The 22,545-nt window shown below is 37.7% G+C and overlaps 1 protein-coding gene across 1 annotated transcript in view; it reads left to right on the top strand.

The window, feature by feature from the left end:
* The window catches only part of nompC (no mechanoreceptor potential C), a 61,506-nt gene extending 40,060 nt beyond the window's left edge, over positions 1-21,446 (top strand). Inside the window, exons 3-19 of the mRNA XM_034970895.2 lie at positions 1,533-1,634; positions 3,179-3,295; positions 4,581-4,673; positions 6,034-6,247; positions 7,418-7,614; positions 9,727-9,825; positions 10,434-10,578; positions 12,305-12,462; positions 12,916-14,143; positions 14,217-14,416; positions 14,505-15,041; positions 15,142-15,348; positions 15,432-16,125; positions 17,759-17,979; positions 19,381-19,509; positions 20,088-20,223; positions 20,582-21,446. Coding sequence (XP_034826786.1) covers positions 1,533-1,634; positions 3,179-3,295; positions 4,581-4,673; positions 6,034-6,247; positions 7,418-7,614; positions 9,727-9,825; positions 10,434-10,578; positions 12,305-12,462; positions 12,916-14,143; positions 14,217-14,416; positions 14,505-15,041; positions 15,142-15,348; positions 15,432-16,125; positions 17,759-17,979; positions 19,381-19,509; positions 20,088-20,223; positions 20,582-20,808 — 4,704 coding nt within the window. The 3' untranslated portion in view covers positions 20,809-21,446. The remainder of the gene's footprint in view (positions 1-1,532; positions 1,635-3,178; positions 3,296-4,580; positions 4,674-6,033; positions 6,248-7,417; positions 7,615-9,726; positions 9,826-10,433; positions 10,579-12,304; positions 12,463-12,915; positions 14,144-14,216; positions 14,417-14,504; positions 15,042-15,141; positions 15,349-15,431; positions 16,126-17,758; positions 17,980-19,380; positions 19,510-20,087; positions 20,224-20,581) is intronic.
* Positions 21,447-22,545: the final 1,099 nt, after the last annotated feature.

Genomic DNA, 22,545 nt, shown 5'->3' with positions numbered 1-22,545 from the left:
TACCTGCCATATTTCATGATTCTAAATCAACGGAAAGTACCCTATAGGTTTTGATTCCCTTTTCGGGTATTGACAGACACAGACAGACTGACGGACAGATAACGAAGTGATTCTATAAGTTCCTTTTTCTCGAGATACGGTAGCCTAAAAAATAACTCTTGAGAAAGCTGTTGAAATGCTGAACAGCTGACACAGTCTACAAATAAGAGGTTCACTGAAAAGGAATTTGCATTGGACTTGTTCATTTTCACATTACACCATGCAGTCGTTCCATTCAATTATGTCTGATAGAGATTAGTATCACGCGATGCACTAAGGTGTTTGATTTGAGCCAATCTAGGTACTTACCTACCAGTGGCGTGCACAGGGTTTGAAGCCAGGGTAGGCATTAGTTAGGTAGAAACCTGTTTACTGGCAGGTCATAATGTAAAATTTGCATCAAGCTATTACAACTGGGGTAAGCAGTGCATTTATGCCTCTATGACCTACACGCCACTGCTACCTACTACGAGGCGTAGGTACACTTGTCGACACTTGACGAGACAATAGAGACCATCCTATAAAGATCGTCGCACAATACATAGGCTTAACTTAAACTTTACTCCAACTCAACTCACACTAAGCATGGGAATGTGAGCTTTATATTGTACTAGATCATGCCAGCGAAAAAATTCGGTGGGAACTAAATTTCCGGGATAAAAAGTAGCTTATGTTAGGGTTGCAAGCTATCTCTGTACTATATCTATTTATACTAATATTATAAATGCGAAAGTGAGTCTGTCTGTCTATCTGGTAGCTGTTCACGGCCCATCCGTTCAATCGATTTTTATGTGGTACAGAGATAGATAGCTAGCATCCCGGCCCCCGGGGAGTAACATAGGCTACTTTTTGTCCCGGAAAATCAAAGAGCTGCCTCAGGATTTTCCAAAAATTAAAATCCACGCGGACGAAATTACTATGTATTAAATTAGAGACTCTCATAGTATTAAATTAAAGATATTTCTAATGAATTTTATTCTGAAAAACAAAACACGATTTAATCATATTCGCATGCGAAGAAGTGTTCGATTCGACCCGATCTTGGCACTGGTAGTCGTCAACTTGGCATGCTATTAATTGTAACTTATGGGCGCGTGACAAAAGAAAATTGCACTTTATTATTGTCTTTGAAATACTTAGTACTTACTACTTACATACTTATTATTCATTTTTTTTATATTACTTATATTATGACGTTATGCTTTCACAGCACATGGGTAATTAAACGACCTTATTTTCCTACTTTCTTACAAGTTTCCTTTTGCAATTTCTTTACGTCGGTACCTAAAATTAAGTATTGAACAGGTATGGATATAAATATAAATATAAATATAAATATTGGGCCCTTGTACTCTCTTCCCTTTTCAATTCAAGAAAATTGCCTAACTCATTTTCCTATTTTGGCTAAATTGCGATTCAAATGATAAACCTGAAGCAGTTATAATAAGTAAGTAGGTAAGTAGTTAGTAATTATTATCATTTATTTGGTACAGGACAACTACAATGTGCTGCACATATCGGCGATGTATTCGAGAGAAGACATCGTCAAGCTGTTGCTGTCCAAGAGAGGTGTCGACCCATTTGCTACGGGCGGAGTAAGTTCTAAATTTTGTATAGGTAATTTAATTCTCCCTAGAGTTTCAAGTTCAAATTTTGAAAACTTTTTAATGAAAATAAGTTGATAAGATGATTAAATGTTGCGTGCTTAGCGAAATCTAAATATATAAAATGAAAAGGTGACTGACTGATAGATAGATAGACAGAAATACTTTATTGCACACAAAAAATATTACATAACATGACAAAAGACGAAGAAACTAAAACTAAAAATAATTGTATGCAAAGGCGGCCTTATTGCTCACAGCAATCTCTACCAGGCAACCTTTGATGAAAGGAGAAACTAGGTGTGTTGGATAGTAGGTACTTACACGCAATACAGAAAAATGAAGTAGTATTATATCTAAATATATAAAAGGAAAGGGTGACTGACTGACTGACTGACTGACTGACTGACTGACTGACTGACTGATCTATCAACGCACAGCTCAAACTACTGGACGGATCGGGCTGAAATTTGGCATGCAGATAGCTATTATGACGTAGGGATCCGCTAAGAAAGGATTTTTGAAAATTCGACCCCTAAGGGGGTGAAATAGGGGTTTGAAATTTGTGTAGTCCACGCGGACGAAGTCGCGGGCATAAGCTAGTTATATAATATAATTAATTAATAAGTACCTAACTATTTCAGTAATCCATACATACCAGACTGACTGACTGATCTATCAACGCACAGCTCAAACTACTAGACGGATCGGGCTGAAATTGGGCATGCAGATAGCTATGATGACATAGGCATCCGCTAAGAAAGGATTTTTGAAAATTCAACCCCAAAGGGGTGAAATAGGGGTTTTAAATTTGTGTAGTGCACGCAGACGAAGTCGCGAGCATAAGCTAGTATTTTATAAATGCGCCTCCAGAATCCAGATGTAGGTACCTAGCTAGAGTTAATTTCAGAAATACCTGCAAAATGCGTGTCACCGATAGTTTAGCAAGTGTGCTACTGCTAAATGCTAAGCCTGTACTTTGACATAATTTATCTCGAAATTTCAAAATAATTTTCAAACTATTTTTTTTAAACGAATATTAGCTAAGGTTATCACTTTGACTCTTTCCCCTCCAACTTAGCGTAAAGCTTGTGCTAGGAGTAGGTATGACAATTAGTGCACCAGGTGGGGTTTGAACCGGTGACCTTTCAGATTTCAGTCTGCTTATAAATAGTTTCATATTTGGCCCTTTTGGGTGGAGACTACAGGTTCTTGGGGCGAGGATGCTAGATCCATTTTTAAGGACTGTCATCCCGTCTCAAGGAATCCACGAAGGACCGGAGGGCTGGCAGTTACCTCAGTCAGCAGTCTAGCCATTCAACGAGGTAACGCAGCCCGTTTTCTGGGCACCCTGCCTCGTAACGATGATTTCTAAGATGATATTTGCAATTCCCACATTTTTATTTTATCATATTATAAATTCGGATTTCAGTCCGTTCATTTTAACCGTTAGCTACATAAAATCTGTTTTGCTCACCAGTCTAGCGGCAGGGTAAGATTAATATTAGATTAAAAATAAGTAATTTTATTCACAGAGTCGCCAACAAACAGCTGTACACATAGTGGCAAGCAGGCAGACCGGCACAGCCACCAGCATACTGCGAGCACTTCTCACAGCCGCGGGCAAGGATATAAGACTGCGCACAGATGGGGTGAGAAATAACAATAAACTGTGCGGTCAAATGATTTGAAATTCTTGAATATTTTATTGATAACCAAATTAAGAGAATCTGTATCGAATTCGCGAAAATACAAATGCTAAATCGTTATTCAGACGTCCGTCGTAGTAAATCATGAGCAAATTTTCAATATACGATATAAAAATATATGTATGTAGTAATTTAATCTACACCGATTTGTCGTAAACGAAAAAGAAGGAATCCAATAAACTCTAGACTTTATAGCCTTGATGTTAGGATTTTGATTTGGTTGTGACGTTTATAGTAAATAGAGCTGATGCAGCATTGGTCATGACGATCGCGTGCAGCGGCTGTCGCCTGGCACCGCCATCACCAGGGGGGACTCCCCCCTAAAACAAGATTGTAAACAAAACGCACTCGAAGAAAACTTCTACTAAAAATACGAATACGAAATAAAGATTCATCATCCTCACATTCCTTTCTAACGCTTTACGAATTACTTGAAACTTGTAAGATTAATATAAAACACTACCGAAACTAGTACAAGGCTTTCATTTTAACGACATTCCGACATAGAACACGAAATAACCCCCACGAATAGAAACTAGCTAATTATCCAGCAAGCTTTAGCCGCGGAGTAAACGTCACAACGCTAAATTTACAATGCAAATCAGTCGCGGAATATTAGTTATAGCGTTAGCGTTGAATTTCAAAATTAGTAATTTTAATACAATAAGTCTCAGTCCGCCCTACGACACGACTAGAGAAAGGCAGTTTTACTATGGGCGCACACGCTCCACTTTCGTTCGCTGAACTGTAGCGATGGAGGACCAAGTACGTATAGTGTGCGACAATCCAGGCGCAAACGCCAGGTTACCTATTGCATGCGAGGAACGATTGCCATTCGATTTAATGTTATGTCGAACCGCCTACGAAGATTGCGATGCACATAAGTCTCGAAACTATCGGTTGTATTGTGAATTGTGACGGTTAGGAAGCTCCGTGATCGGCATACCGCACTGGCGCGAATAGTTCGTGCATAGACACTGCACTGTATGGATTTTAGTGCGGGTTAGAAAGCTCCGATTTACGAGAAGCTCCTGCAGCCATGTCTGAAAACGGCAGGGACAAAGACGTGCCAACCAGCGCGAATTTGAATTTACGTTCGGGCATCCGCAGCCCGCCCGCGATTCTGCCTAGGGACCTGCAAAAACTCGAGCTTAGTTTCATCGAGTTGAATAAAGAGCGCGCGCGGCAAAAGGAATGGAAAAAGCTAATTCGCGACATGGTATTCCAGAGGGGCAAGATCCCGCTGCTGCTCGCCGTGGAGGCTGGCAACCAGAGCATGGTGCGCGAGCTTCTCAGCGCGCAGACGGCCGAACAGCTCAAGGTTTGTTGACGTCTGAAAAAATGAATAAATAAGTAGGTAAATAGCTTTACTGTTCCTTGACAATATTTTCCTTAATACACTAATCATTAAAAAAATTACAAAAAGAATGAGTAGTCGTCTTGAGTCCCGTGGGTCCTAGTTGGAAACTATATTGTGTACAACCTTTCAATGTGACGAAAAGTGGTCACGAATGATTGACGTAACATAACTGAATGAGTAAACTGTTGACTTCTCTAAGCAAAGTTGCTTCTTTTCTTTCATGAAAGTATGAGTAGACTACATGCGTATTTACAATTTATATCACAAGTTTGTATTGAGCTAGACTTCTGTAGTTTCTGAATTATATACCTGTGATCAACAAACATACAAAAGTCTTCCATATTCCGTTTTCCGAGTACGGAGTTTTCCGTGCACGGAGCACTACAGAGTTTTCTATTCTTGGTATTATCACTGTCCCAAATCTCAAATTACCTATTGTTTAGATCGATTTATAGAAATTAATAAGACCGCATTTTAATGAGTATTTGGTATCAGGTTTTAGACAATTTAACTTAGTCAGCTTTTTGATTGCCAACCACTTTTATTTGCTTCATGTTTTCATTTCGTGTTTTCAACAATTGGCGTCAAAAAGGACTTTACATTGAACCTACGCAGTGGATGATTTGTCAATTTAGTGGTACGAGTAAATTATGACGGTAGGGATGTCTATCCCGCCGCGCGGTTGATTAATCAGTCAATCTTTCGCTTCTCGGGGAGTAGAAAAGTAAAATACCAATGCGCAGATAGGTACGTCACCTACCTACGCTGTTCTCCAGAGCTTTATCTGACGCCGTTACCTTCATTATCGCTGGCCTACTATCGAGCACGGGTCTCCTCTCAGAAGGAGAAGAGCTTAGGCCACAGTCTGCCACGTTGGCCCAGTGCGGATTGGCAAACTTCACACACCCTTGAGAATAATATGGAGAACTCTCAGGCATTGCAGGTTTCCTCACGATGTTTTCCTTCACCGTTACTGATGGCGTAACTATACAAAATTGTGATTAGGTATGTTTGGCCATGGCCATATTTTTGGAGTTACGAAATTATCTGCTATTCAAAATCGCAAGATCTTAAATCAAGTGTTTTAAATTTTAATTCGTCAAGTTTTCATCTTTGAGAAAATAGTATATTTCTTAGTTTAGTCAAGATAACAAATATTACTTGGATTTTTTCTTGGTTATATATTTTATTTTGGACAATATACTTATGAGCATAGGTACTATTATCTATTAGCAAGAAAATATTGCCTCACTTGTAGATGGAGGAAATTGTTTTGATGTATTTTTTTTTAATTTAATTTAATATAGGTACTTATGTCCAGGCTAGCACACCATCTGGCGACACGGCCTTGCACCTCGCAGCCAGGAGACGAGATGTGGACATGTCTCGCATCCTAGTGGACTACGGGTCAGTAGTGGATGCCGTCAACGGTGGTGGGCAAACGGCGCTGCATATAGCTGCGGCGGAAGGTGATGAGCCGTTGGTCAAATACTTCTATGGAGTACGAGCCAATGCGGCAATCGCAGATAATGAAGGTAGGATATCATATTTACTACAGTACGCGACAGGTCAAAATGACAATCAGGGAGGCAACGCCCCTCACACTCGTACAGCCCCCGCGCTAACCCGATGCGGGTGAGTCGCGGGGGACGTGCGGGTACGCGGGGCGTCCCCGCGCCTCGTACCTCGATTGCCATTGCGGACTACAGATAACGCTCGCGACTTTGTCCGCGTGGGAACTCTTTGATTTTTCGGGATAAAAAGAAGCCAGGTTTTTAACTGTATCCATATAAAACACGCCGATCCGTTGCTTTGTTGCGCTGTGATTGAATGACATACCAACAAACAAATACACTTTCACAATAGTATTATCTAATCTTAAATATATAAAACGAAAAGCTGACTGATCGACTAACTGACTAATGTATCAACGCACAGCTTAAACTACAGGACGGATTGCGGTGAAATATGACATGCTGTTAGCTATTATGACGTATGTACATCCGCTAAGAAAGGATTTTTAAAAATCATGAATTTTCTGTGTTGAAAATAAAACCCCTAAAGGGATAAAATAGGGGTTTATTTGTGTAGCCCACGTGGAAGAAGTCGTGGGCATAAGCTATTTTATTTTATAATATGAGTAGGGATTTATTAACTAGATATTACAGCTAAGTAGGTACATATCTATCAACCAAAAACTAAAGTTATGAATAAAACAATAGGTACGCCTAGATTATTATCTCGTATTATGTTAACCTATGTAAATTAAGAATTACGGATATAATATGTTACATGTCAAAAATAATGTTGACCCAAAGTATTATGCAAATATCCTCGAAAACTTTACCCATTTTCTACTAGGTACTTTTCTTCCTTTATAAAGATTCCTTATCAATAGCTTTTATATTATAGGATTTAAAATTTAGGTAATTTTTTGTAAAGGACAATTGCACTACATTGCGATTTCAATCCATGTGACGTCATACATTTTGGATATATTCTGTAGAACAGATAAAAAAAGTGAAATCTTTAAAATGAATTATAAAATTCATTATAGGTATAATCTTATAAACTAGAATTAACATTTTTCGATTGCTTATTGCTAATATTACTATCTTGTTCATATACATTTTTAGATTTTTTCTCTCTTAGTGTAAAATACCGTCTTTAAAACGATTTAAAAAAAATGCTCCCACCCCCTACAGATAGAACGCCGATGCATCTAGCGGCGGAGAACGGCCATGCAGCGATCATCGAACTGTTGGCTGACAAATTCAAAGCATCCATATTTGAGAGGACCAAAGACGGCAGTACTCTAATGCACATAGCTTCATTGAATGGCCACGCAGACTGCGCAATGATGCTGTTCAAGAAAGGTGTCTATCTTCATATGCCAAATAAGGTGAGTACAGAAAAGTTCTACTCCGATGTGAGAGACTTTACTGAATTGAGCTTCTACAAGGTTTCTAGGGTTCTGGACCTCAAAAGGAAAATAGGAACCCTTATAGGATCACTGCGTTGTCTGTCTGTCCGTCTGTCTGTTGTGTCTGTCACGAAAACCTATAGGGTATTATCCGTTGACTTAAAATCATGAAATTAACAAGTAAAGGAATAAATCTGAAAACCGTGCATTTGTGGTAGACAAACAACAACAACAACAACAAAGGGTTTAAAGACCATCAAATAAAAACCAAACTGAAATTATTTATTAATGTGCCCACGACTATATTCTCGAGGATTTTTTAACAATATCTTATTCCAGAAAACCATAATATCCCCTATATTACTCTCCGGTCAGTTCGTTGCTGGGATTTAGGATAAACCAAAAAACAATTTCGCATTTTATATAAATATTGTACCTATGGATTAAAAAAAAATCAAGTATAAAGTGAACAAGTTGCAAGCTTAAAGTTTGTATGTTAAAAGCAATGATCTCTTCTTCTTCCTTACCTTATCCCACGCTACGTGGGGTCGGCACAACATGTCTTCTTCTTCCACTCATTCCTGTCATTCGTCAACGTATTATCCACCTCATTTTCACGCATATCCTCTTTCACGTAATCCATCCACCTTTTTTTTTGGTCGTCCTCTCCTCTTTTTTCCTTCCACATGCATACTTAACATTGTTCTAGTGACATGGCTTTCTTCCCTCCGCATTATATGCCCATATCATGCCACATGCCAGCCTATTACCCCTCAACTTTTCTACCACTGGCGCTACTTTCAAACTACCTCTTATATATTCATTCCTTATCTTATCCATCCTTGTCACACCAAACATCCATCTCAACATTCGCATTTCAGTCGCATGTACTCGCCTTTCATCCGTCTCTTTTACCGCCCAACATTCTGAACCATACATTGTGACAGGTCTAACGACTGTTTTATAGATAGATAGAGATAGATTTTCCCCTTAAGTTTAAGGGGCATTTGCGGGTCGCATATAACATCTGAGACCTGTCGCCATTTCATCCATCCCGCATTCATTCTATTGTTCACGTCTCGGTCAATATTACCAATAAAAAAGCAATGATATTACATAATATTACGTATTATAAATGTATGCAAAAGCAATCAAGTGTGTCTTAGAAAAGTATAACTATTTACATTATAAAAGTTAACTGCTATTTTCCTAGAAACCGGCTACCCTCACGAACGTCCTTGGTTATAAGGAAATGAGCTCATAAGTTTGTGTTCACATAAATCACTTTAAATTCTGCTAGGTATAAAATTGTTGAACTTAAAAATGTTAGGTAGCTTTACCCCTTTCGTTACGCCTGACCATAGCCTCTAGCTATTTATATGGACTTGATGGCGATTCTGCTTTCTTTGATTCCTGAATACAGATCTAAAGTTATGTCTTTGTGGTGTTTCAGATTTCTTTCTTAAGTTAAGTTCAAAATAAATTTGTATAATGAAACCTTATCTTAAGTTTAATTTTTTTTTACTTAAGCTTCATAAACTTTACCGAACACTGTTTTCCAATTTCTTCAATGTTATTGTGAAATACAACTCGAAAATTGTAGAGCAGTCAGGACTTCGAGAGAGAAGGAGAAAGCTATTCTTGGAGTTTTTCTACGTGGTCAAAACAGCACTCAGAAGAATCAGAGTAACCGACATAGATCAGCGGGTTGCGAAGCTAAAGTGGCAATGGGCAGCCGGGCACATAGTTCGAAAAACCGATGGATATTGCGATCCCAAGGTGCTGGATCATTGGGGACCTTGCACCGAAAACACAGCGTTGGACTAGGTGGACAGACGACATCAAACGAGTCGCAGGGAGCCGCTGGACTCAAGCGACGTCGTAAGACTAAAATATCTATGTCCAGCAGTGGACGTCTATCGGTATATTATGATGATGATGCTTTCATCATTATTGTAGATTTCCATATCTACAACAATGGAGATCCAATAGCAAATTATGTGGTAGCAAATAACCAGCTAATAGTTTACTAAGTAATTTGCAGTAGGCGTTTCGCGAGTTATTCAATAAAAATGTATTTTATTTTATTAGGACGGAGCACGAAGTATCCACACAGCGGCAAGATACGGCCACGTAGGCATTATAAACACATTGCTACAGAAAGGAGAAAGCGTAGATGTCACTACTAACGTAAGTAGAATTTCTAGCAATTTTCGTAGGTAAATAGCTCTGGAGAATATCGGATTTTCTCAACGTGATTAAATCAGAAATGCGGAGACTCAACGGGTTGTGATGAAAAAGTGGCAGTGGAACAAAGGGCAGGGCACATAGCTCAAAAAACCGATAGAAGTTCCCAAGGTGTTAGAATTGTGACCTCGCACCGGAAAGCGCAGACCTCGATAAATTGAACAGACCAGAACAGAACAAATGAGTTGCAGGGAGACGCTGGATTCAGGCGGTGCAACACCGTAGCGTGTAAAAATCCCTACAAGGGCATTATTATGACCAGCATCGGATATCTATCACTTGACGATGACGATGATGGTGATAATGAATATTGGTCTGCTATAGTAGTGAAATTTATTATAGGTACAGCTTTTTTAGCCATTCTTTGTCCCAAAGTCTTTTATTCTGTTTTGTGTTTACATAATTATATTTTTATAGGTTAAATATTTTGTTGGTATTAAAGTTTTAGTTATGTGATAAACTTTCTCCTTCTTGTGGGTAATACAGGGACCTACTCGTTTCTTGTATATCATGAAACACAAAATAACTCTTGCTTCTATCCTTATGGACAGGACAACTACACGGCCTTACACATAGCGGTTGAATCATGCAAGCCAGCCGTTGTTGAAACACTTCTTGGCTACGGAGCTGATGTGCACATACGAGGGGGAAAGCAAAGAGAGACCCCATTGCACATCGCGGCAAGAATTCCTGACGGTAAAGCTTGCATTTTTCTTCTTTTTCCTATCCTTATCCCACGCTTTGTGGGGTCAGCACAACATCTTTCACTCGCTTCTGCTATGTGTCAATGCATTATTCACCCCTTTTACCCGCTTATCACCACCCACGCAATCTATCCATATTTCTTTGGTCTTGCTCTCCACTTTTTCCCTTCCACGTGCATATTCAAAATTCTTCTATTGATATGTTCATCCTAAAGATTGCATCTTTTCTTATTCAGAAAAAATCATAAGTATATTTTAGAATTTATAGTGTTTTTACCTACTTCTTATTAATTAGAAATCTATTTAGAAATCATAAGTAATGTATTTATTTAATGTAGGACAACTAGCCTCTACCACTTGTTCGGGAAGCAGATTCTATTGTGAACAGCTGGTAAAAAACTCCGCAGTTGCTCTTTTCAAACCATAAAAAATTACAATATTATCAATGTAGCAATGCACGAATCATATTTTGGGCAACTGTAAGCTCAGCCAGTTGCTTCCACGCAGTGACTGAGAAATTCAGCAATATTATAATAAGTGTTTTTACACACTGTTTGTGTGGCAAATCTTTTGGAACAATTTCATATTCCTACAAGCCCCCGAATATGCAAAAGGTATCACCTGGTGGTAAGCTATAATGCAGCCTTATGTGAAAATAAGCTAAGCTTATACCCCTCATCTATTTCTAAGTGCCATCTTCAATACACTATGAAACTATATCGCTTGGTGGTGCGGCTTTTCTAAGAGAGTGGTTACTAGCGTATTATGTTTATCACCTTAACAGGCTAGAAACAGTTTAAAAATTATTATAAATGCCCAAATTACCTACCGCTGTGAGCAATCAACCCTGGGACCTCGTATCTACAAGACCACAGCGCTCACTTCTGTGATAGGTAGATCGTCAAATCTTTTGTATCTATCCTATTAATTTTGCTGTAAATCTTTTAAGTTGGGTCATATTGTATACAGCAACTTAGTATCTGAAAATTAGATCTTGCCAAAAAAATCTCTATAACCTTCTGATATAAAATTTTCCCTCTTTCCAATGCAACTCCTTCCTAATTTCAGCCCAATTTCATGACCTCGATGTCTAAACCGCTTAAGTCCGGAAGTTTTGCGTGTTAATTTAATATATCAAAATACATTTGCACGTAAAATATATGGCTTCCTAACCTTCGCCGAGGTTATGGTTATTGCTATTAGTGTTTTATTCTCTAACACTAGTAGTTTTAAATTGCTAACGTCTGTAACTGTTACCCACGATTTTAAAACTGAGGTATATTATATACATATTTCTGTTTCCCCGTACCCCTTTGTAGTTTCATCTTTGTAGTTTCCTAGATGATTTCAGTTTCTTGCACAGTTTTTTCTTACTGTTAAGAAAATTAAGTTCTGGAAGAGATCGCTATTTAGCGATAAGACCGTCTTATTTTACCTACCTCTTGTTTCTTTTTCATTTGTATTTATGTGTTGTGTATTATAGAATAGACTTACACATAAGCATGAGTGTCTATATTATGATTATGTAGTTACTTAATTACAAGTCTAACATAGTCTAGCTTTCTTTCAAGAGTATTTGTTTTTAAATATGAAAGAATGAATGTAAGAAATCCATGTTATTTATTTTCTTCACTTTGAAAATGACGCAACTCACCTGGTGCTCAAAATAATCTAGAAGTTTAGCTGAGGTAGTACATAAATACAATTTATACTTTTAGGTGACAAGTGCGCATTGATGCTGTTAAAATCTGGCGCTGGACCAAATAAAGCAACTGAAGATGGCATGACACCCGTCCACGTGGCGGCAAGGTACGGAAACCTGGCTACTTTGGTGCTGCTTTTAGAAGATGGGGGCGACCCACTGAGGAAAACAAAGGTATAAACTATTTTATTTACATTAGAAGAAAAATTCAAACTAAGATAGAAGTGTAATGCAATGATTACAATGTTATGTAAAAATACATAATAGGTAGGTAGGTACACTGAATGTCATTTGAGATTGTACGTACTTTGATGATAAGAAAATACCTACTTGAACCAATGTATTTCCTTTACAAATTAGCACTGATACTTTAGGGTTTGGCATTGAATTACCTAACCTAAACTTAATAATATATTCGTTTTAGTACGTGGTTTAAATAAAAGCTTATTTTTAAAACGCTTTATATGTAATTTTTTTACTATAATATAGGAAGCAGCAAACGTTAAAAATATAATATTAATATTTTTACGGATACATGGAAATTAATCTCTGCGTTTAGAATGTTACCCATTAAGTTATTTAATTACCTATTTTGGTCCAGAATAATAATACCCTTTTAATTAACAGAATGGTGAAACGCCTCTTCATATGGCATGTCGAAGCTGTAAGCCAGATATCGTACGACATTTGATAGAATTCGTCAAAACACGTAAAGGCGAAAAAGGTGCCACGATGTACGTCGATACTGTTGACGAGGATGGTGCGAGTGCTTTACATTTCGCTGGACAAATTACCAAAGAAGAGGTCAAAGCAGCTTCTGCAGATAGAGAGGTAGTCAAGTGTCTAATGCAGAATGGTGCTGATGTAAATCTGCAAACGAAACATAATCATGAAACAGCTTTACACTTTTGTGCAATAGCGGGCAATAACGATGTGTTAACAGAAATGATTACGGATATGTCAACTGCCGATGTCAGTAGAGCTCTGAATAAACAAAACTCCATTGGATGGACACCGTTACTCATCGCATGTAACAGAGGTCATATGGAACTTGTCAATAATTTACTTACAAATCATGCAAGAGTAGATGTGTTCGATGTTGAAGGTAGATCAGCTTTACATTTGGCTGCCGAACATGGATACCTACAAGTGTGTGATGCTTTACTGACAAATAAAGCCTTCATAAACTCTAAGGCAAGAAACGGACGAACTGCGTTACACTTGGCGGCAATGAATGGATATGTCCATTTAGTTAAATTTTTAATAAGAGATCATAACGCTATGATTGATGTTTTAACATTGAAAAAACAAACTCCTCTACATTTGGCAGCAGCGAGTGGACAAATCGAAGTCTGCAAGTTGTTGCTTGAACTAGGTGCCAATATTGATGCAACAGATGAATTAGGTCAAAAGCCAATCCACACTGCTGCACAAAACAATTATTCAGAGGTAGTACAGTTATTTCTACAGCAACATCCTAACTTGGTAATGGCTACAACAAAAGAAGGGAATACGTGTGCACATATTGCAGCTATTCAAGGATCTGTTAAAGTAATAGAAGAGCTAATGAAATTTGATAGAAATGGTGTGATATCCGCGCGAAATAAGCTAAATGACTCTACTCCCTTACAATTGGCTGCCGAAGGTGGTCACGCCGACGTAGTTAGAGTTTTAGTAAGAGCTGGAGCATCGTGTACTGACGAAAATAGAGCAGGGTTGACAGCAGTTCACTTAGCTGCTGAACACGGTCATACAAATGTATTAGATGTAATGCGCTCTACTAACACTTTAAGGATATCAAGTAAAAAGTTAGGCTTAACTCCGCTCCATATTGCAGCTTACTATGGGCAAGCAGGTAAGATTTCTCTACAATTTCGTGATCATTTTTAAACCTTTCAAATATATACTAATATATTATTTTTATGTAGAAACGGTTCGTGAACTTTTGTCTTATGTACCGGGAACTGTTAAATCTGAGCCTCCAACTGGAATGTCGTTGGTACCAATCTTGGGATCTGAATCTGGTCTAACGCCACTACATCTGGCTGCATATAATGGTAATGAGAACGTCGTTCGGCTATTATTAAATTCAGCTGGAGTGCAAGTTGATGCTGCTACGAATGAAAATGTAAGTCATATGTTGATTTTGGACGTTTTAGTGTCTAAGCAAAAATTAATACATCCCTACTACAAAGTTTTAAATTCATTTACTTCAGGGATACAATCCACTTCATTTAGCATGCTTTGGAGGGCATATGTCAATAGTCGGCTTACTACTAAGTAGATCAGCAGAGCTACTTCAAAGCACTGACAGACATGGGAAAACTGGCTTACATATAGCATCGACACACGGACATTACCAGATGGTTGAGGTTTTGCTCGGACAAGGAGCTGAAATCAATGCAACGGATAAAAATGGATGGACTCCTTTACATTGTGCATCAAAAGCTGGACATTTAAACGTAGTTAAGTTGTTGTGTGAATCGGGAGCGTCGCCTCGAAGCGAAACAAATTTGAATTGTGCGCCTATTTGGTTCGCGGCATCTGAAAACCACAACGACGTCCTTGAATACCTCTTGCACAAAGAACACGACACGCAATCGCTTATGGATGACAAAAGGTTCATTTACAATTTGATGGTGTGTTCGAAAAACCACAACAACATACCGATTGAAGAGTTTGTGTTAGTTTCACCAGCACCCGTTGATACAGCGGCTAAATTATCCAATTTGTACATTAATTTATCAACAAAGGTATGTATGCAACAACAATATAATTAACATGGTACTCGCATTGAACACAATGTATTGTTTTAATAAACATTAATATTCATGCCGTGCAATTTATTAACAGGAAAAAGAGCGTGCCAAAGATCTCATAGCAGCTGGAAAACAATGCGAAGCAATGGCTACAGAATTGTTGGCTTTAGCAGCCGGTGCTGACTCAGCTGGCCATATACTTACAGCTACGGACAATAGAAATATAGAATTTTTAGATGTATTAATAGAGAATGAGCAAAAAGAAGTAATCGCCCATACTGTCGTTCAGAGATATCTTCAGGTAAAAAATAGGTAACTTCGTCTACTAAAGAAATAGCTACCTTTGACGTGTTTTCTTGTATTACATCCACGGTTTTGTTTCAGGAACTCTGGCGTGGGAGCCTTAAGTGGACTGGCATCAAAATTTTGTTCCTTTTTTTCGCGTTCATAATTTGTCCACCCGTTTGGATGGTGTTTTCCCTGCCACTAGGACACAGATACAATAAAATTCCTATAATTAAGTTTATGTCGTATTTAACGTCGCATATTTACCTAATGATATTGTTATCATTAGTGGCCATAACGCCTATATATAATTCTATATTTAGAGAAAGCTTAGTACCTAGATGGTATGAATGGATACTTCTCATTTGTTTGAGCGGTCTTTTACTTTTTGAATTAACAAACCCTAGTGATAAGTCAGGATTAGGTTGGATTAAAATTGCAGTTTTATTATTAGGTATGATCGGAGTAGCGACCCACGTCGTTGGGTGGATTTTTATATTACCTAAGTATTGGCCAACATTAATGTACTGTAGGAATCAATTTTTTGCCTTATCGTTTTTATTAGCATGTGTTCAAATATTAGACTTCTTATCCTTTCATCACCTCTTCGGTCCCTGGGCGATAATTATTGGAGACCTCATGAAGGATCTAGGGAGATTTCTTGCAGTTTTAGCGATATTTGTGTTTGGGTTCTCGATGCATATTGTGGCACTGAACCAACCGTTTAGGAATATATACAAACCAGAAGATAACAAATACGCAAGAAAAGCGAGAAGAACACTGTTTTCAGACGGTAAGCGCTTCTTTTTCTTATTTAGTTTATCACGAAAAGTAGTCTTTTTGTTCCATCTATACCCTATTATTTCCAATAAAATTTGTTGATTACCATTATTTGGATATAAGTTATGAAGGGGATTATTCCAATAATAATTATTTAATTTTTTTCTTTACAATGCAACAATTTTCATTTTTAAATTATTACACGGTAGATAATAATCTCCGAACGAAGCGACAATTATTTGATTCTCGATGGATTGATCCCGGAGAATCATATCGAAGAAAACAGGGTCCAGCGAGTCGTAAGTCTGCGTTAGTGATAGTCGTGAAAACTAATATTCCAATACTTTATTATTTCGCATAAACAATGATTCGTTCTTACGATGATTGCATTTTATCGATGTGCTTATTTTGTTGTAATTTATATTCCATCCGCTTGCAAGCTTAACCGTTTGCCGCCATATCGAGAATGTTATCATCGTTTTTGGTTTTATAATTATTTTGTTTTTATTTGATTGACCGTTGCAACAAACACAAGAAGTGTATGGAATGAGATAGGCCTATGTATACATACACACAACTTGCCGTGTTTACAGCATGTCTTCATTTGGAATTGCCACAAACGATGGCATACTTTAATGTTAGTTTTAGATATAACCTAATTTAAGGCTTAATGCATTTTCCATTTTTCGTTAATCCAAATACATAAAAACTCACAAGTCAAAAAGGGAAAGATCATTAATGTTACTATTTTCAAGATATAAAAATAACAATAGAAAATGCATTTCGCATCACTAGTTTTTAGAGGAATGAGTGGCCGACTTCACCGCATTCAATGGAGCAAGTTTGATTTGCGCATGTCGTGGCTGGCTTTTGTCCTGCGTTTGTTCACCGGTGTCTTGAAGTACCTTATCTCCGACATGTTTGGCTAATGTCGTCGATGTGGCGTCATCGTTGCGCCCACGCTGACCTTTCCGACACGAGTAGAGGGGTTTGGGGTAGATTGATGCAGGCACATGAAATACTTTAAACGACGATGCTACATTTACCGATACACTTCTCAAGTTACACCGTATAATGTCTACACAAATCAATCTACCCCATAGCGCACACGATTATTACCTATAGTTAGTGGAGTTAATATACTAGATGTGGATTTTTCGTTGACATACCGAAAGTTTTGTATTGAGTGTAGAGCACCGCCTTAACTGTTAATATTACTATACTTTTTACGTAAAATGAAGGGGTACATTGATGCTGATTCTTCAGTTCATACAAAGTCACAAACTAAAGTTACTGTACAAAATTCGATGATGCTATAGTTAAAGAGACCAACCTGCATTAACCTACCCCTACATGAAATAGAACACAGAATATGGTCTATTTGCGTGTTGTCTTCTAGCGACGCTAACGCCGATCGAAGTCATGGAGAAATTGTTCTTCGCCCTTTTCGGCCAGATTACTTTATCAGACCTTAACTACGTGTCGAGTTTACGACCGTTGTGGACACAGAACCTGTTCAAGTTCGTCTTCGGTGCCTACTTGTTGATGTCCAACGTGGTGCTCGTTACGCTCCTTATTGCGATGATGTCGGACACTTACCAACGCATACAGGTAACTGCCATCAACTTCACCTCGATTGTCCACAGTGACTATGAACCCGTTGTATTCCTTCGAGCTGCTGTTCTTCGCGGTGTTCGGGCAGACCACAACGGAGCAGACGCGAGTCCACAGGAACGACAGCAACGTGCAGCCGGTCTGGACGAACTACTTGTTCAAAATCGTGTTTGGCATCTACATGCTGGTGTCGGTGGTCGTACTGATCAACCTGCTCATTGCCATGATGTCCGACACGTACCAGAGGATACAGGTATTGCTCAAGTGAACTGATTCAACATTAGCGCACTCACTTACTATTTATAATCTCAAACATTTAAACCTGATTTAGTTAATATTGTGATTTAGAAGCAATTTATAAAGTAGTAGGTAGGTACACCTTTTGTTTTAAAGTTGAAAAATTATTCCTCGCCTGTTTTGCAGTGTCAACTGACTGACTAGATGACCTAATTAATAGTTACCATAAATAAGAAGATAATATTATTTTATACATAAATTTACATATAGGTACATACCGGAGGTCGGGGGTTCGATCCCGGGCACGCACCTCTAACTTTTCGGAGTTATGTGCGTTTGAATTAATTAAATATCACTTGCTTTACCGGTGAAGGAGAGTTCTCCATAATGTTCTCAAAGGTGTGTGAAGTCTACCAATCCGCACATGGCCAGCGTGGTAGACTATGGCTAAAACCCTTCTCACTCTGAGAGGAGACCCGTGCTCTGTAGTGAGCCGGTTATGGGTTGATCATGATGATGATGATACATAAATTAACACTTCTAACCCATTTTCGTTTTACCCATGACCGATTCTTTAGTTACTGAAACATTATTATCACTATAACCTTCTACTCTAATACTTTTATTTATTTTATGCGATAAAGTGGCCCGGCATACCTTCTTGTTAAAAATAGCTCAAGGTAGGTATAGTACGCGACAGTTCGAAATGGCAATCGGGGTGGGTAGGCCTCGCACACCCGCACAGCCCCCGTGCTACCGGTGCGGGCGAGCGCGGGTGACATGCGGGTGTGCGGGGCGTCCCCCTGCCTCATACCCCGATTGCCATCTCGACCTGTCGCGTACTATACCTATTATTTGTAACTCTTCCCAAAAGACTGATAAATAAATTCAATTTGAAGTAGAGGTTGTCTGTAATTTTAACATTAGATATGTATTATTATTCTGATTCAAAGTAAATTCATTAAACATTTTTTTAATTATTTAATTTTATGATTACTTTTGCTAGACCCTTTCTGTAGGATAGTATAGAAAATGAGTTTTGTTCTATTTTGCTATTATTATAAACTCGTAGACTATTGTTTTTGAACTAGAATTATCATATTCCTATACGTCTGATTCTGCCAGTGCATTTTTAGGGTTCCGTATCTCCAGAGCAAAAAGAACCTTGATAAGATCACTTCGTTGTCTGTCAAAACCCGTCAAGGGAATCAAAACCTATAGGGTACTTACCGTTGACCTAGAATCATACAATTTGGCAGGTAGCATTGTCTTGTAGCACAAGTAACGGAAAAATCCGAAAACTTTGAATTTGTGGTTACATTAATAACAAAAAAATCTACGATGGTACAGAACCTTTCGAGTGCGAGTAAGATTCGCACATGACCAGTTTTTATAATAGGAATCCATATGGTTTTAGGCGCAATCCGACATAGAGTGGAAGTACGGATTGTCAAAGCTGATCCGGAACATGCATCGAACTAACACCGCGCCATCTCCTCTGAACCTCGTCACCACTTGGCTGATGTGGCTCATACACAGGTGTAAGGTATGTACGACTACACGTGAAAATTGTTAAAAAATCTGACCTGAAAATTCCATTACCTCTTCTACTTCTTCTTCTTGCCCTTATCCCACGCTATGTAGGGTCGGCACAACGTCATTTGTGTACTTTCTCACTTCTGTCACAAGTCAACGCATTAACCCCTTTTACACGCATATGATTTTTTGAGCAATTCACCATTTTTTTGATTTTCCTTGCCTCTTTTTATTTCCACAGGCAAAAATTAAAGTATTGATATTTGACCATTTTATACTTACCTAATCATCAACCAGCCCAAACTTTGGACCTATAACGTTGAAATTTTACACAGAGGTTCCCTTTATATTATCTGCTTTATCAGCATTTATTTATCCATTATTATTATTGGAAATAGGTCTCATATGTGTTCTTATGTTAAGCGATCCTCCTCCAAGTTTTCCCGCATCATTAGGGATGGCATCGGACCAATAAGATGGGGTTTTCCAGCGTTTTTTTCCATAATAATATAGATAAGGATTTTAGCTGGATTATTCAACTACTAGTGCTATTATACTGCACATTTTTATTATTAAATATTGATACAGGACCGGCTGAACAAGAAGAAAAGACCTAGCTTAGTGCACATGATCGGACTGCAGCGTCCAGACCAGATGAGCGCCAGGTCCAAAGCCGGGGCCAAGTGGCTGTCCAAAGTCAAGAGAGGACAGGTTGTTCCTAAAGGTAGGGAAATAATACATTTAATTATTATTATTAGCTTAGTACGAGTGGGTTTACCTATTCTATAAATTAAAGTTATCTAAATATACAAAAGGAAAAGGTGACTGACTGACTGATCTACCTATCAAACTACAGCTCTAACTACTGGACGGATCGTGCTGAAATTTGGCATGCAGATAGCTATTATAACATAGACGTCCGCTAAGAAAGGGTTTTTGAAAATTCAATCCCTAACGGGTAAAACAGGGGTTTGACATTTGTATGGTGGAAATGTAACCTCAATCGGTGAAGTCGTTCAGAATTTATACACTCTCACACACACGCACCAACAATTATTAAAGATTGACAAAATATATTCTAGATTCAACGCGCCTCTCCGTAGTTCACCTGAGTCCTCTAGGCTCTCAAATGAGCTTCAGCAACATGACGAGGATAGAGAACGTAGTGGATTGGGAGATAATTGCTAAGAAGTACCGAGCACTGATGAGGGATGAGCCAGAAGAGCCGATCAACAAAGACAACGAATCAGACACGGTTGAAGATCAGTCGGAGATAGTTCCTAATAACATCGCTGCGGCGCCGCCTTGAAGAGACAAACATGATGTCTTGGATATTTTAATTAATATGAAACTAACTGAAGTCAAATCAACTTCCAGCTATATGCAAGTTAAAGCTGATGTTAACAAAGGAAAGGGTGGTTTGGAGTTGACCATTGTAGGTACTTGTAATGATTTGAATACTTTTCTGAAGAAAACCTTAGATTTCAATTAGGAGTCCTAATGAGTTGTTTTTTTTTTATTTACTTACCATGATAATAATGATAGCAGATTTTTTTAGATAGATTTAAATAAAAGAGGAGTTAATTAGTTACTTCGAAATAGACGAATGAAAAAAAGCAAATTCTTGCCGTATGAGAAGTGATTAGGTACAGATAACAAACAAAAATATAAATATAAAATTATTTACAAAGTTAAAATGAAAATAAGATGAAAATCCAGAAAGCAGATTAGGAATTTTAAAAAAAAGTCTAGTCACAACAGTCTTGTCATGGTAATAATATTGAATTATTTTAGTATTCCTATACAATCTCTATGTATGTAGGTAGTAAGTAGGTATGTTATTTTTTTATTTTTTTTACGAATTTTATCAAGTTTAATGTGTTGTGACTCGTGATTAATTATTAAATAAAGTATTGTACATTGTAGCCACACGAGTAGATATATAGACCAGAGGGGAAGCTTCATACTTGCGGCTGGCTGTAGGTTCACTCACTCATAGCGCAGCTCACGCACACCACGACGTGTCACGGACGCTCTGTTTGCCGCCGTTTGCTATCGAACTGGGCGCAAACGGAGCGTCCGTGATACGTCGTGGTGTGCGTGAGCTAGTGTGAAGCTTCCCCTCTGGTCTGTATATCTACTCGTGTGATGTAGCTTCAATAGCTTTCGTATCCATAAGTGATCCAGAGATCTATAACTCCCGTCATGTAAAATATAGAAATTAGGTGAACTCATCGTGAAGTTATGTTCTAATTTAATAGTAATTTTAGTAGAATCGAATATTTTTTTAATAAAATGTATAAAATTTCGTAGTACGAATAAGAAAATACATATACATAATAATAAACAATTAAACATAAGTATAAATATTAGAATTGAATAATTATTATGTAATAAAATATACCTAATTAGAAAAATAGAATCAAATAAATGTATAGTAAAAATAATTAGGCAATAATAATTCTTACAATATTTTTGTAAATAAATATGTTGTGTTTTATGTACCTACCTACTCGATCGTTTCGATTAAAACTAATGCATAATACCTATGTAAAGTTTTTAATTGAACCTACCTTAGCAATTACTAGTAAAAAATTGCAAGTATTATTGTATTTTAACAAGTTTATAAGGTCCAGAAGGATATTATGTTCTAACTGATCAGCCCCAGCTTCGCTCGAGTGGTATTTTTTCAAATCCGTGAGGGGGTGGAATTTCCAAAAATCCTGAAACACGTACTTAGTTACTTCTTTATAAATGAAGGACTTTCATACACACTTTCATCCCCTATTTTCATACATAATATAACTTGAAAAATATAAACGACGGACTATTATACAAACTTTCATGCCCTAAATTATCCCAAAATCCTTTTTTACTTGAATACCTATATCATAAAAAAACATTATCATAATTTCATGGTATATATGCACTACCTACTTATAGATATTTTTTAATTAAATTCAATTTTTAATTTATTTTCCACAAAAAAATATTGTATATAGGTACAGGTGACCGGGGATGTGACATCTTAAAGAAAAATTTAAGT

The sequence above is a fragment of the Maniola hyperantus genome, chromosome 8 (assembly GCF_902806685.2).
Source record: "Maniola hyperantus chromosome 8, iAphHyp1.2, whole genome shotgun sequence".
Classification (NCBI taxonomy): Eukaryota; Metazoa; Arthropoda; class Insecta; order Lepidoptera; family Nymphalidae; genus Maniola; species Maniola hyperantus.
The sequence above is the reverse complement of the archived record's forward strand: the minus strand, read 5'-3'. Positions and strand labels throughout refer to the sequence as shown.